The sequence below is a fragment of the Leptinotarsa decemlineata genome, unplaced genomic scaffold (assembly GCF_025532065.1).
Source record: "Leptinotarsa decemlineata unplaced genomic scaffold, Ldec_3_MD MMD2_tig00004307_RagTag_RagTag, whole genome shotgun sequence".
NCBI classification, from domain to species: Eukaryota; Metazoa; Arthropoda; class Insecta; order Coleoptera; family Chrysomelidae; genus Leptinotarsa; species Leptinotarsa decemlineata.
Genome location: NW_027412606.1, coordinates 8,638,112 through 8,654,234, shown reverse-complemented (window position 1 = coordinate 8,654,234; position 16,123 = coordinate 8,638,112). Strand labels below are relative to the sequence as shown.

Genomic DNA, 16,123 nt, shown 5'->3' with positions numbered 1-16,123 from the left:
ATTTGCAAATTTCTTTCATTCCGTTATTTGTGCTGATACTGCTACATATACATAATTATAATTCTTTGAATGATGTTAGGATTTGTAACGAATACTTTACAGTACATTCGACAATTTATATTGATTTTGACAAGGCATTGAAAAGTTTAAAACCTAAGAAGGCAGCGGGAACTGATGGGATTCCTTCTTATATATTGAAAGGATATGGCGATTGGTTGAGAACTCCTCTCGTCCATATATTTAATTCAATCAAATCAAATATTTATCATGGTGTATGGAAAACTTTAATTTCGACACCTATATACAAATCCGGAAATAAAATGGATATTCAAAATTGTAGAGGTATATCAATTGTATTCAACAGCAAAATTATTCGAACATCTCTTTTTTAGGAAACTCAGTGCGTACAACAACAAATACCTTATACCTCAACAACATGCATTTATGAGACAAAAGTCTATCAATACAAATTTATTTGAATTCAGTAATAAAGCCTTCGAACTTTTGGAAAAAAAAATTTAGTTAGACTTTGCTTTAACTGATTTTCGTAAAGATTTTGATCAGGTCCATCATGATGTTCTGAAGGCAAAGCTTAGTAAATATGTACTTTCAAAAAACTTTTGGAACTAACGAAAACTTGTCTTCAAGATCGGTTTTACATCGTCAAACACGATGGAAAAATCTCAGATAAAGTTCCAGCTAGGTCAGGTGTACCACAAGGATCGAATCTAGGTCCACTTCATCAGTGATTTACCGTCAACTCTGAAATATTCAGATTGAATTGATTCGAAACTTTTCAAATCAGTCCGAGACCGTGTACATATATGCAAAAGGATATAAATAACATCTTAGATTAGAGTTTGAAGAACAAATTATACTCCAATCTCAATAAATGTTCAGTCATCTCAATAACTCGCATAATGGATCCAATCATATTGAGTTATGAGATGGATGGTAAGGTTCTTCAAAGAAAAACTGAAACCAAAGATCTTGGGTTGAGATAAAATGCACAATTATCATTTCTTAATCATATACGAGATATGAAATCTGGTAGTTAGATGTTGTGTTTTGTAACCAGGCATTCATTCTCCAATATAGATATTATTAAATTACTTAATTTTTCGTTGGTGAGAACGAACTTGGAGTTTGCTTCCATTATTTGGTTTGCGGAGTACCTACCAAACCTATATGAAAAAACTAGAGAAAATTCAGAAGAAATTCTTGAGGTATTTATTTTTTAAGCAATATCACAAGTGGCCAAACTATAACTCGACAAGGTCTTTGGATCTACGACATGAATTTAAAATATTACTTATCATCAGAACAGCGACGCCAATTATCTTCAATGATATTCATGCACAAACTCTTGATAAATGTTGATTCCTCAGAATTCTCAGTATGTTACCATTTCACGCACCTCGTCGTACCCGATTTTCGCTCATGTTCAACATTTCAACCATAATTACCGCAATGAAGGCACACTAATATCTTTACTCAAGTTGGTTAATCATTTGAATATATTAATAGATCTTAACTGGACACTTTAACAATCAGATTTCCGCAAAAAAAATTAGAGCATATATTAGATTTACCTATTCAAGCAATATTTCCCTCTACAGTTCTGGCAAATATTTCACTATTTTTAGACATTCATAAGTGTTTTGAGGAGGGAAGACTTGAATACCATATTACAAATATTTCACTGTTGACGTGGATCTATTTTAACTATTGCATCTGGATATATTTCTATTTCTACTTATTTTTCTTTTACTTGCACCAATCTTTTTTTTTAACTAATTATACTGTTTTGCATATATTTTCATCAACACCTTTGTACATTTCCTGTAATTGGGTGAATGCCTGTTGGAAATAAAGTGCTATCAATCAATCAATCAATCAATTACATTTTTTTATTGAACCAGAAAACTTGAAAAAAACACACTCGATAAAAAAGTTCAATCTTCCTCTTGAAGATGATCACTTGGTGATCGAAACACGTGTCGAGGTGTTAAAATAACGTTTTGGTGTTTGGAAAAATTTCAGTAATATTCATTACTACACCAAAGGTTCCAAACAGTACATCACAAGTAAAAAAGTGATGTTAAATAAATCTTCTAATCATTGAATAACCGAATGACTTATTTCAGCAAATACCGAGACAAATCGATATTGAAAATTCGTACTTGGTCAGTGGCATACCATATTCTCAAAGGAATGATGAGGTTTTCCCAAGATATCTGAACACTGTAAGTAAAGATAGTAGATTTCAGATTGTTTTTTTACAGTATAATAGATGTTGATAGGGCACTATCCTCGGGCTGTTTTTCCCTCCAAATAGTCTCAAATGGATTATGATTTCCAGCAGCCAAAAAAGTTTAATATTCCAAGCACTTTTCTCAAACACCAGAAGTACTTGTTTTGGATTTCAACCATAATTGATTCGCAGTTTTTAAAGTAGACATCCCAATTCTTTTTGCAACATTACTGGATGAATGCAATCTGGTCTCCATGACTGATAAGGTTGAAATAAGTTGACAGTCCATTTAATCCTCTTCAAATATACATTTCTCTTTGTCACCAGCCAATACTCCCTGGACGAACTCTTGAGGACCAACAGTTTTGAATTTGCCCAAAACTCCGATGCTGGAGTACACTACTTATAGTTTTTTGGGAAAGAAAGTTTTTGGCTTTCTACTACTCCATCTGATACAAAAAAGGGGATGAGAGAATCTTCCAAAGAAAGGAAGGAAGTAATCAATTTGAAACTCTATACATGAATGTGTAGATCATACAAAGAAGTAACTTTCAGACAAAAACTGAAAGAAAGTCCTCCTGAAACAGCTACTTTCATATAAACATTGAATTACACGAAAGAAAAACATTCTTTCGAAACAAATACCTCTAAATGAACACTGAATTATACAGAAGATACTTTTCTCTACTCAGTTTGTATTTCAAATATTCGTTGTGGAATAAAAATCAGATATCATTCACATGAGTTCTACTTTGAATGAACATCGGTGTATACCAGTGAGGGTGACAGTGTTCCATGTAAGTGCAATTTATTACCATTCATTTAAAGTAGAACTCATCTGTCTGTTCTGTCTGTTTTAAAATCTGTTTTTCCGTTAACCAGCTGTCGCACCCCTACGAACAACAACCCTCAAAAGTCGAAACTTGTGCGAGCTGAGGATTAACGAGGTCTTACCTTTTAACGTGTGATTCCTAACACGGGATATCATGTGAATGATATCTGATTTTTATTCCACAACGAATGTTTGAAATGCAAGCTGAGTAAGGAAAAGTATCTTCTGTATAATTCAGTGTTCATATAAAAGTATTTGTTTCGAAAGAATTTTTTCTTTTGAGTAATTCAATGTTTATATGAAAGTAGCTGTTTCAGGAGGACTTTCTTTCAGTTTGTGTCTGAAAGTTACTTCTTTGTATGATCTACACATTCATGTATATAGTTTCAAATTGATTACTTCCTTCCTTTCTTTGGAAGATTCTCTCATCCCCTTTTTTTGTATCAAATGGAGTAGTAGAAAGCCAAAAACTTTCTTTCCCAAAAAATTAATCACTCCTAAAAATATAACCCCTTCAATTCAAATAAGATTCCTCTTGGCTGGGATTAAATCAAATAGGTGAATGAATGTCATTACGATGTCATCGATGACATAAGCAGATCAAGCTTATTCCGTGACATTCAAAATCGTAATTCATGAATGAAGTGTCTGTATTTTCTATGCTATCCAATTTGGTACTGAAGAGCCTTAGGGCAAGTGTCTTAAGGCAAAACATCGGTGTATACCAGTGAGGGTGACAGTGTTCTATGTGAGTACAATTTATTACCATTCATTCAAAGTAGAACTCATGTGAATGATATCCGATTCTTATTCCACAACAAATGTTTGAAATACAAACTGAGTAGAGAAAAGTATCTACTGTATAATTCATTGTTCATATAGAAGTATTTGTTTCGAAAGAATTATTTTCTTTCGTGTAATTCAAAGTTTATATGAAAGTAGCTGTTTCAGGAGGACTTTCTTTCAGTTTTTGTCTGAAAGTTACTTCTTTGTATGATCTACACATTCATGTATAGAGTTTCAAATTGATTACTTCCTTCCTTTCTTTGGAAGATTCTCTCATCCCCCTTTTTTTTATCAGATGGAGTAGTAGAAAGCCAAAAACTTTCTTTCCCAAAAAATTAATCACATCTAAAAATATAACCCCTTCAATTCAAACTACTTATAGTCTATTCCACAGCTGTATTATGCTCCCCGGTATTCGTTTTGATAGTACTAATAATAATTATAATAACTTGTGAACTGGACAAGATATCAAGGTAGAATATAATTTACGTACTATTTTCATTACTTCTTGACAAGAAAGATGTTGCATCACTCGTCGGCGAGTTGGCATTACCTCCCATCAAACCCTTTCATTTGATACGTTTGATCTCATGACTATGGAAAGGCAAATCTTCATTTTGTGGCGTCCGCCGTTTTAGCATTTAAACAAGATTTTTACTGCACTAACATACTAACAGGTCAACTTTAATAAAAGCTTGTGATAATTTCAAGCTTTTCATTTAATTAATGAACTATTCTTTTTTCAGAATGAAACTTGTCAATTCATAAACCTCTCTCCAGCAACTCTGCCATACAATGTAGTTGTTCTCCAGGTTAACGGACAACACTATTAGTATAATCATCTCTTATTGCATATATTTTAAATAATTTTCAAAGTTAAATATTGTATTCTTAGAGTTATACTACATTTTGATAGTTAACTAGGCTTATATCTGTTTGTATTAGTAATTTGTACTTGTACTTGTAAATTTTGAAAAATGTTGTACTCAAAATGTTGCAATAATTTTCAAATATTTAGATTAAGTTTCGAGTTGATATTTATATTTATCCAATAGTTTGTAGATTTTAATTATTAGTATTTTATTGACAGTTCTCAATACATACACCATTGTGTTGTATTTTGTATGTCCACTTTGTTACTGTTTCAATTGATTTCATTGAACATAGCTTATACTTTTATAGGATTCAATAATTTTAATAGCAATCTTGAATTGAACATTTTTGATAACGTTTATGTAATTGTTTGACTGTATTAAATAAAATTAAATTTCAATTAGTTTATTATTTCTGATCTAATTATACAATTCAAGGTAGATAGATGATAGAATTCTAGTATTCCAAAATTTATTTTGAGGCCATTTGGAAGTTTATATATCTTGTCATTATGAGAGATATTTATTTGGGATGTTATGTGTACATTGTCTCTATGCTTAGAATATTTAGTAATACATATTGCACCACAAACACATATGACCTGTGATCTGATAAAAATATGTAGAATTTTATTTCCATAATAATAATAATGATAGAAATTGAACTGATATTTCTTGATTACTGGTTATTTCAATGAATCACTATCATTCAATCCAAAATGAAAATCAACATTTCAAGAATCTGGAAAAATTAATAATTCATGTTGTCACGTATTAATCTTTTGTGAAAGTTATATTATTAATATATTGTTTCTTTTTTTATTTGATCCCTTTATTAATATTCAATGATGTGGATAATGTTTCAACATACCCAAACTTTCATCGAGTAGATGCTAGTCTCACTACCCAAAAGGCAAGAATTTTTCGCATATGTCGGATATTATGGTCTGTAGCCCAGCTGGTTCAGCATTGGCTTGGTGATAGTTGAAGGTGCTGTAGAGTTTATTTTTCAGATAATGTAAAACTGTTATTTGCATAGCCAGGTTGTTCATAATGTATATAAATCGAATCAGTAGTTTTTATATACATATATGACATGCTCAAGGTTCCTTCTTTCCTCTCATGCAGACCTACGACTTTGTAGGTACGTGTGGCAGATACCCAACGGAAAAAATGGCAACTAACCCAGCTAATGCCGCCCAGAGAGTTGAAGTAAAACCATCAGGCACCTGTGCAATGTCTTCGACCTGGAAGATTCGTGGCAAATTATTTTCCACTATGAAAAGCAGAAATTAATTTCGTTTGGTCGATCCGACCAATCAATAGACCGGTTTCGTGATGATTGCCCCATCTTCAGTACCGGGCATGGTCTCTTCAGAACGATATGTATGAAAACATGATTCTTGGAAAGCACAATATTTTATCAATATATAGTTAGAAGTGGTATGTCTATGAAATATACAACCACATTTCCTTTGGAATCTTTGGTCTGAAATGAAACTATGGGAAACAATAGACATTTACACTTTCCAAAAAAATATAAAATCGATATTGAGTACGTGTTTTTTATTGCTGATCACATCCTATTTTAATTTTCTTATTTGTACCAATCAAGGGCCTGAAATAATTGGTTATTATAGCGCTCTCTATTATCACATTTCTAAGCACGACAAATGCTTATATAACTTAAAGGAACTCACCTGTCATCTAATCGCCAACTAGACCTGCTGATGTCACTCCACGCACTCATGCTTCTACTTCTTTTCGGAATAAAGAGTGATCTGCTAGTCCTTCTATCCATCATTTCGGGAGGAAAATTTACCCTAGCCCTCGCCGGGTGCATCTGAGGGGAGGAGTCCATATCTGGAAGTTTTTCATAAGACCATGCAGTTACTTTGCAACTTCTTGATCTAGAACTCTTGTGGGTCGTTAGGCTGTCATCTGTCTGAGGAGAAGCCGTTTCACTCTCCCCTTCTGAAATTGGATATGCGGAATCCAAAACCGGGGTTGAACCGACGGTCATTGGGGAGCTAATAGTGGACGTATTCAATGAAACCATGTCTTTTTTAGATGGCACACTTGTTATTTTTTTCAGTTTTTATTTCAAGACCTGTATGTAGTTACTATTTCACACACCACATGATTTAACCTAGAGGTAAACAAGGAAAAAGATTGTTTGAAGGTAGTTGACAATGTTTCATGGTGAATTTCATCAGTTAGGACTTCCGTCTAATATGATATGATTTGAAATCTCTAGTCATCACCCGAAGATGATTGTGTATACTACGGAACGAACATTAAAAATGTGACATTTCTTCGCTTCCGTATTATAAGCACCATATTTTCTGTGATATCAGTTTCTCTGAGGTCTACGGAAGTTCAAACCAGCTTTTAAAATCAAGACTTGTTATTATACTTTTTGAAGAAACATCATTATCATGGTAAATGCCTGCTGGAAAAGAACTAATTCCCCGGCTAGTACCACGATAGATATTGAATTATATCCGACAGACATTTATGCAAGATGCCTCACAGAGATTAGTATGCACCATATGGGAAACTTATTTATTAAGAGCTTTTCGACAAAAAGTTATTCTTGATAAAAGTTTGTGCATCCCCTGAACTTAACATGCACCAACAAAATACAATAAAACACGTACCTAATATACGAGGAGCCTTCAAATATTTGATTTTGAGTCAGGAATAAAGTACTCTTATTTTGAAAAAAAATCTCGGAAAATGTCATTTTAAAAAGTTGTTCAGCATTGAAAAATACATCCAGATTTGAAATCATGGCCATCTAAGTGGAGTTTTATTTTTTACCCATTTTTTTAAATGGGCACTACGAAAAAAAATTGCTGAAACGATAAATAGATATCATCCTGTATAAGACGGTTCATTTTAAAAGCCTGGAATATTACGAATTACACAACTATGGTGTTAACCACGGTCAATTTTTTTGAAAAATAAAAAACTTTTCAAAGTTACTGATGTAAAGTTATTTTTATTTTTTGTTAACGAAAATTACTCAAAATTATACAGTACTGTAACAAGAACTTGATATTCAATAATATCAAATCACAAAACATCAAAATAAAATAGGTATTTCGGAACAAACTTGTTGATTTTCTGGAGATTTTCTTGTCCAAAATAATATTCTCCAAAATAATCTCCAGAAAATCAACGAGATTTGATATTATTGAATATTAGGTTCTTATTACAATACCGTATAATTTTGAGTAATTTTCGGTGTTAACAAAAAATAAAAAAACTCAGCATCAAAAACTTTGAAAATTATTTTACTCCTCAAAAAAATTAACCGTGGTTAACACCATAGTTATGTGATTTGTAATATTTCAGGATTTTAAAATAAAACGTCATATACAGGATGCTGACTATTTATCGTTTTAGCAAACTTTTCTTTTCGTAGTCCCCATTAAGAAAAAAGGTAAAAAAATGAAACTTCACTTAGATGGCAATGTCTTCAAATTTAGATGTACCTATTTTTCAATGCTGAACAACGTTTCTAAATAACATTTCCCAAGATTTTTCAAAATGAGAGTACTTTACTCTTGTCTCAAAATCAAATATTTGATGGCTCCTCATATATTAGGTGTGTTTTACTGTATTTTATCAATAATAACTTTTTGTCGAAAAACCCTTAATAAAGAAGTTTCTCATATGGTGCATACTTTGGGGATGACACTGTATATACTTTGTTCACACGTGTATTCGCATCAGCATTATCGATATATCGAACAAATACGCACAGTTGGGAGTCCCCAAAGTTACTCCTTATCTAATATAGACTATATAGAAAAGTGTAATTCAATTTATTTTTGCTTGACTAGGGAGGTTACAAGAAAACGTGAGTACGTACGTACCATATTCATTTATGACAATACAAACTACAATCAACACCAATACGACTAAGAATTTTTCAATAATGAAGTAAAAAACTGTATAACACGTTTCTGGGGTAGTTTGAAAATTGAATGCTTCCGCCATCTATCAAGCGAAAGCACAACATATGTGTTGTACAATGTCAAGATGCAGTTTTCTAATCTGAACTTGTGAATAGAAAAGAGTGGAGTCTAGAGGGCATTTGAGTATATAAATAAAATCGACAAATTTTCAATCCAGACATTTTTTACGAATTTTACGTTTTGAGAACGGAAAGAGACCGCTTTGCGAAACGCTAGCCATTGCAAAGAAAACTGAGTATTAAGGATATATTTTTCCATTAACGACTTTTTAACAGGCAAATTTTAAAATAAAATTGACTGATAAATGACTGAACTCTTCAGAGTTTTTATTACGAGTTAATTTTACTGGGTGAATTTTTGCAGTTTGCCCATGCCCATTATTTCCAGATTCTCCGGTTATCTAACATACATCTTAACCATTTTCTTATAAATTGATTCCAGTATATATCATGTCCCACCAAAAAAAAATTCATAGTGGGTTTCCCATCATAAGGCATTTCAACCAAAAATTAAAAACGGTGCTACTTAATAGCTTTGTCTTTCTTTTCATTAATTATTTAAATCACTAATTTGGTAGTACATCTTTTGAAACATTTTGGTGAGGAATATAAATGATTTGGGGGGTGCACTAGCATTTTATTCCAAATTATTTCATTCGCGCCAAAAATGCCTATGTCTTATTCTTGTATATGTATACACACACAGAGGATCTGTAGAAATCTGTTTTTCCGTTAATCAGCTGTTGTCGCCCCAAGAACGTCAACACTCAAAAGTCGAAACTTGTACGAACTGGGAATTAACGAGGCCTGTCTATCAAAATATTTTGTATGATACAAATATGCTTCAAAAGAGTTGCTATGAAGCCCTGAAAAAATAAATCGGAACTAAGAAAAATACAACATACAAGTAAAGACGATTGTTAAAAGATACTACGAGTAAACCTAAGTCCAATATTACACGATGAGAAACTCGATGAAAGTGAGTAGGCTTATTGAAAAAACAAACTGGCTTCCTGCGATTGAAAACATATTCACTGATTTAATATTTTAAATTTCTATTAGTGCCCCGACTCACGATCGGAAGGTCGTGAGTTCGGATACCAATCTCGATCAGATATTTTTCTCGGAGGAATTAATCTGGTTGAAGTTGATATGATTCTGCAACAAGCATGTATACGTCGTGATTTTGAATATGTAGCTGAATCTCGGTTCGTTGTAAGATGATACGAAAGCATTTTTAGTTTTGTCCGTTTCGATTGTTCGAACCAGCAAAAATACGCGATATATAAATATGTATACTCGTCGCAACTTGTCGCTGTGAAAAACATTCTTCGATGAACAGAAATGTTGACCCCTATCTACCGCTTGGAATGAGGCTGGACATAGCAGATCACCTCCAACAGCAAGGGCACTTCCTACGGCGGGCGCCAAGAGCTCCGCCTTGAATAAAGGCAAGGAACCGGCTGCCTCTGCAGGAAAGCTCCCTCACTTGTTCACCTCCACGCAGGGAACCCCAAGAAGGTTGAAGAAGCCGCGCAACGACAATATCGTTGCACCTTCCAAAACCTTTGCGGAGGCCACCGTGAGATACCTCAAGGTTTCAGCGAGTCTTGGCCTACACCTGCCAATATAAAAGAGATGTCTCCTAGTTACCTGTTCATCTTTCTGGAAAGGACTTGATGGACGATGACCTAGGAGGACAACTCCTCAGGAGGATGTACAATGGGTCACATGAGTCTGCACTCACCCTCCCTATTCTACAGATACAGAACATTCTTCGGTGTGACGCTCAAAAATCGACAAATGGTGTAACATAACCTATTCGAGATTACGTTACAGGTCGTTTGTTACAGTTGTGTACGCGTCTTATAACAAATACAAAATCATTTTATTAACCCATCTTATTTATGAATTTTTCTCTATTTACTAATTTGAATCTTCTGTAAGTGTTATATTTTCATCGAAATGCTATTGTAAATTCCATCTATGTTGTATACCTAAACGCAAGGCCGTAACCAGGAGGGGATCAAGGGGGATTGGTCCCCCCGAAAGTTCGACAAGCAACAGCCATCCAAAAATCATATCAAATACAACGATTGGCTTGTTTAAACATCACAGGAGCCATGAGAACAACACCAACCGCGACAATGGAATTAATCATTAGTCTGTACCCTCTGGACCTGTACGTTAAGAAGGTCGCGTTAATGACCATGTTACGATTGCGCACGGCTGGTGTGAACCTCGAAGTTGAAATGGGTCAATTGAGGCTGAGCCTATGGCGAGAAGCACTCACTGCGCAACCTCTGCTGCAGGCAACCAGTGATGCAAGTGAACTCAGGTTTGTGTTTAATAAACCCTACAAAATACAAATAAAACAGAACACGAAGTCAGATACTACAAATGCAATACGCATATATACGGACGGCTCAAAAACCAAAGAAGGCTCAGGATGTGAAGTGTACTCCGGATCACCATAGAGTGCCACCAAGATTCAGCCAAAGCCTCGGTAGATAATAACATTATCCTGAGATGGATTAAAGGGCACGACAGAAGTAAAAGTAATTGCATTGCCGACTCTTTAGCCAAGGAAGCGGCTGGACTAATGATTTTAGGACCCAGTGGCACATACGGCCTGATGACTTCGACAATTGCGGAGCTAGCCAAACGTTACACCCATGCTCAATCCCTAAAGAGATGGATGGAATCAAAGGATGCAATGTTGCCAGGGTAACCCTGGGCGACTCTGGGAAGCTGGCGCCGAAGAAATATTTGGCGATGAACAGAAAATGTCTACGCTTAACAGTATGATTTCTGACTGGCCACTGTCAACTAAGAAAACACCTCCATGATATGGGGCTAGTGGACACATCTCTATGCAGGATGTGTGAACAGGAAGATGAAACTGTCAGGCACATCCTATGCGAGTAGTCCAGTCATTATAGTAAGTACACCTCGGAATTCGGGATACCCAGCTGTAAGTCTGTAAATACTTGTATATTGACACCCTAAAAGTTGTCTCAAAACCTACATATGGTAGGGTGTACGCAACTATTAAATTTCAAGGTCAAAGGTCACAAAAATCGGTTTTTTGCGCTTTTTTGTAAATATCTCATTTCCTATGGGTTTTTTGCTATTTGTATTTTATCAATATTGTAGAATACAAAATTCTCTACAAATTTTGTTTAAAAAAATTTTTTATACGGTGAACCGTTTTCGAGATAGAGGGCTGAGAGCGCGCGGTCACAGCATCACTTCAGGTCAACCGGTGCCTCCGGTCGAAAACGCGCCATATATAGTTGATGAACTATCGATAAATCAATGATTATAAATATTTGTCAATTTTTATTAACTATTATATTATATTTTATAATTTTTTTCCTAACTTATCCACTTTTTATTCAGTATTAATTTATTTAACAGCACTTACCTGCCCATGTAATTGCAGAATTGTTAATGAAAATATAGGAATTTTATTTGAATTTTAACCTAATTAATATTTATAACTTCTTACATGATGAAAAAAAAAAACAAATAAATTATGAATTAATCTTTTTATTAAAAAATATCATTGAATACATTTATTTTTATTGAAAGTAAAGAAATGGAATAAAGGGTACAAAAACTACAATTTATAATTTTAATCATCTTCTTCCTCTACATCGTCGTCTTCTGGCTGCTGGTAAATTTCAAACTGGTCTTCATTATCGTCTTCAACGACATTTGTCTCAAGTTCTTCCATGATTTCGGGGTCAAAGGTTCCATCTTCGTTAATGTCGCTCTGATATGGTAGAGCATTGAGACAAGCTTGCCCATTACATTGGCCACAAGCTAAAGAGTATTGCAAGCCTGCTTTCCTGCATCCGCATCGCGAACCACAACCACTCTTGCAGTTGCAGAAAATTGTATTTAGCAAATCTTCTGGAGCAGGTGGTAAAATTGTCATGATAGGCTCCAGAAAATCGTTTCGCATTGCCCAACCCCATACCTGGGGTTCCAAATCATGTCCTAACCAAGTTTGAACTTGATAATATACACGGTTGAAATGTTGATGAGCAGCTGCACTTGTTGGTGGAATATTTGAAAGCTGCACAGGTTTATTAAGTTTTGTAGACTTGACGTAATGCATATAACGAAGATGATCGAGACTTTTCACAGATTTCGGAGCATTATAGACTGCCAATAAGGTTTGAGTTCCACTCTCTAATAATCTTTGGGCCGAACAATTTTCTTCCTCAAATGCAGCTAGTTTATCCAAATTTGTCAGTTTCTCAATTTATTTATAATCATTGATTTATCGATAGTTCATCAACTATATATGGCGCGTTTTCGACCGGAGGCACCGGTTGACCTGAAGTGATGCTCTGACAGCGCGCTCTCCGCCCTCTATCTCGAAAACGGTTCACCGTATAAAAATTTTTTTTAAACAAAATTTGTAGAGAATTTTGTATTCTACAATATTGATAAAATACAAATAGCAAAAAACCCATAGGAAATGAGATATTTACAAAAAAGCGCAAAAAACCGATTTTTGTGACCTTTGACCTTGAAATTTAATAGTTGCTTACACCCTACCATATGTAGGTTTTGAGACAACTTTTAGGGTGTCAATATACAAGTATTTACAGACTTACAGCTGGGTATCTCGAATTCCGAGATTCTTACCTAATTTAAGCTTAAATGACTGGATTAGAGTGCCCGGAGTTATCGTCAATGAGAGACGTGTATTCGGCGAGTCTTGGCATACACCTGCCGATATAAAGGAGATGTCTCCTAGTTACCTGTTCACCTTTCTGGAAAGGACAAGATGGACGATGACCTAGGAGGACAACTCCTCGGGAGGATGTACAATGGGTCACATGTGGCCTAAGTGCTGTGGGTCTATACTCATCGTTCCTACTCTACAGATACTATTGGATTTATAAACTCCGTTAGAAATTTTATCAAGTCTTTTGCAAAACGAACCAAGTGCTTGAAAGAGAATATTGAAATAACTTTCTCGGAACACAATGAAAAAAACTTACGGCAATGTGCGTACAAACTTTTAAAGATTTTGGCGACACTGCCTGTTTCCACATGTACCCCTGAGAGGACTTTCTCTTTCCTGAAACGACTCAAAACTTATTTAAGAAACTCCACAAGCCAGGAACGACTAAATGGTTTGGCGTTAATGTCAATCCACCGTAGAATTGACATCGACACCGAGGAGGTAATTGATTTGTTCGCTGCAAAGAAAGCTAGAAAATTAAATATGATTTTGCAAAAAGATGTTAATATTTCTGTAATTGTTTTCTAATAAATATATATTTTCATGTAACACCATTTATTTCTTTCGTTATTTTTATATTTCACGTTTTTCTACCGTTCCACCAAACGAAACCCCCCCCCCCCCCCCCCCTCCCCGAAATTGTTTTCTGGCTACGGTCTTGCCTAGACGCAACTTCAAATCTTGTTTTTGGTGAATTCTGTCCTGTCGTAGTTCTTTATAGACACATAACAAATTCGCAAGGTATTAAAAAAAAATAACTATTTTCTGAAGAAAAATGTTTTCCATTATCTTACTCTCACTAAAAGTTTGTGACGTGAAAAATTAATTCCCTAGAACGTTCGATCAGAAATTATCAAGATTTCTAAGAATTATAAAGTTGATACACCAAACCTAGCTCATCCATCTATCTTTTACAGCGTTTCTACCCCTTATTCTATTTACTTCACCAGAGCCATAATCTTCTTTTATTGTTGCAGGAGGATACTTCCTCGAACTTATTACAAGTACAAAGTAGTTTATTTTCGGAAAATTAATGTGTTTGCGTGAGCCGATTCCGAGATTACCATAAAATACAATTAAGTTGCATGACAAAACAAATGTTTCTTTGTAGCAAATAAATGGATACATTTACAGGGGAAACGGAATAATGAAAATAAACCAACTTTCTAATGTTTTTTTTTGCATTTATATTTCCGCGATTATGATCAGTGGTGAGTGGTTTTTGATATTGATTCTGTTTTCATTCATTCATTATGCAAAAAATCAACAGTGGTCAACAGTTTAATCAAACATAAACTTGACAAATAGTAGCGCTATTATATATGATTTCAACATGTTTGAGAGATTTTTGAAAGTGCATTCAAATTATTTTTCTTAAGTGCTGAAATATTACCTTGTACGTAATTGTGTGAGGATGTTGAAATATGGTTTACGAGAGCTTCCAGTTGTAGAGACAGAGGGAATTAATTAAAGGTAGACTACAATATGTCGCCTGGAATAAATCCAAAACGAGTACTGTTTGTTTTGGAGTGTGAATTAATTCGAAGATTAGTTGAAAACATGCAGTAGTTCGGAAGCAAGAGAAGCGCCTGGTGAACAAACAAAATTATCATGAAGTGTGACTTAAGAATATTATCCAGTTGTGATTCTGATTTATTTGATAATATTATTGATTTTGATCGTGACAATAGCATTAACTCCGAGAAGTTTTTCCAAAACTTTTTTATTTTTTCTTTATTATATTTGTCTTCATCAGCTATCCAAGTTTTTCTACCGAACAAGGAGAATACGACGAACATCATCGCCAGCTCTGCATTTCGGACTTTTGATTACAGTTCCTTCTCTCGATGTACGCCTACTAATCGACTGTAGCAAAATGGTCAGTTATTATCAAATGATAATGATATGTGATGCTAATTCATATCACCAGTAGGTTTATTAAACCGACAAATCGACGGACTCAGCATTGAACAACCTTTCCAACAATATAGAGAATCCGGCGCCGCAGTTCACAATGTCGAAGGAGCGGAAATCTATGCGATTGAGTGTATGGAGAGATAGGTAGAAAATAACTTCATACATTAATAAATAGAAATATTCATGGACAACCAAGTGGTTTTGGAAGCACATGCTCCTCATCGAGTAACGTCCAAGTTGGTAGTAAAATGCAAAAAAAGGAAGACCCAACAAATTGTCTCTGCTCTGGATTCCTAACTACAGTGGCCTGGAAGATAATGAAACTATACTGACTCCTTTTGTCATTGGTATTGCTTAAGGCTTTGCAAACCAAACACTGAACAAGTGGACTGCGAGAAAAGATTCAGATTTTCCGCAAAATCTAGAAGGATTGGCCTATTGCGAAGTAGTTATACATCCTTCCTATGGTACCAAGCAATCTTTAGACTACAGCAGGAATTACCTATGTAGTCTAACAGACCTTCTCACTATCGTCTGAACAATTATATGCACAAGAGACTTGGGTTGTCGAAAGTCAGTGCCATCTCTGTTTGGAAGATGATGAAACAGCAAAACACATTCTTAAAGCCTGTCTCGTCGCAAATCGAAACAGGTTTTCAGTGTTTGTCAGAATTTGACTCTGGTCTGAAGGTAGTCTAAAATTGGCTAAATA

At 34.6% G+C, this 16,123-nt stretch overlaps 2 protein-coding genes across 7 annotated transcripts in view; one reads left to right on the top strand and one right to left on the bottom strand.

The window, feature by feature from the left end:
• The window catches only part of LOC111508628 (uncharacterized), a 40,211-nt gene extending 35,066 nt beyond the window's left edge, over nucleotides 1–5,145 (top strand). For 5 of the 6 annotated variants that reach the window (XM_074178929.1, XM_074178930.1, XM_023164196.2 and 2 more), the window contains 2 exons: nucleotides 2,148–2,246; nucleotides 4,619–5,145. In XM_074178929.1, coding sequence (XP_074035030.1) covers nucleotides 2,148–2,246; nucleotides 4,619–4,705 — 186 coding nt within the window. In that variant the 3' untranslated portion in view covers nucleotides 4,706–5,145. The remainder of the gene's footprint in view (nucleotides 1–2,147; nucleotides 2,247–4,618) is intronic. The other variant, XM_023164198.2, reaches the window with a different exon arrangement.
• LOC141483901 (uncharacterized) overlaps nucleotides 1–8,679 on the bottom strand; it is a 37,410-nt gene extending 28,731 nt beyond the window's left edge. Inside the window, exons 1-2 of the mRNA XM_074178931.1 lie at nucleotides 8,629–8,679; nucleotides 6,445–6,893 (exon numbers count right to left, since the gene is read on the bottom strand). Of these exons, the coding sequence (XP_074035032.1) occupies nucleotides 6,445–6,803 (359 nt within the window). The 5' untranslated portion in view covers nucleotides 6,804–6,893; nucleotides 8,629–8,679. The remainder of the gene's footprint in view (nucleotides 1–6,444; nucleotides 6,894–8,628) is intronic.
• Nucleotides 8,680–16,123: the final 7,444 nt, after the last annotated feature.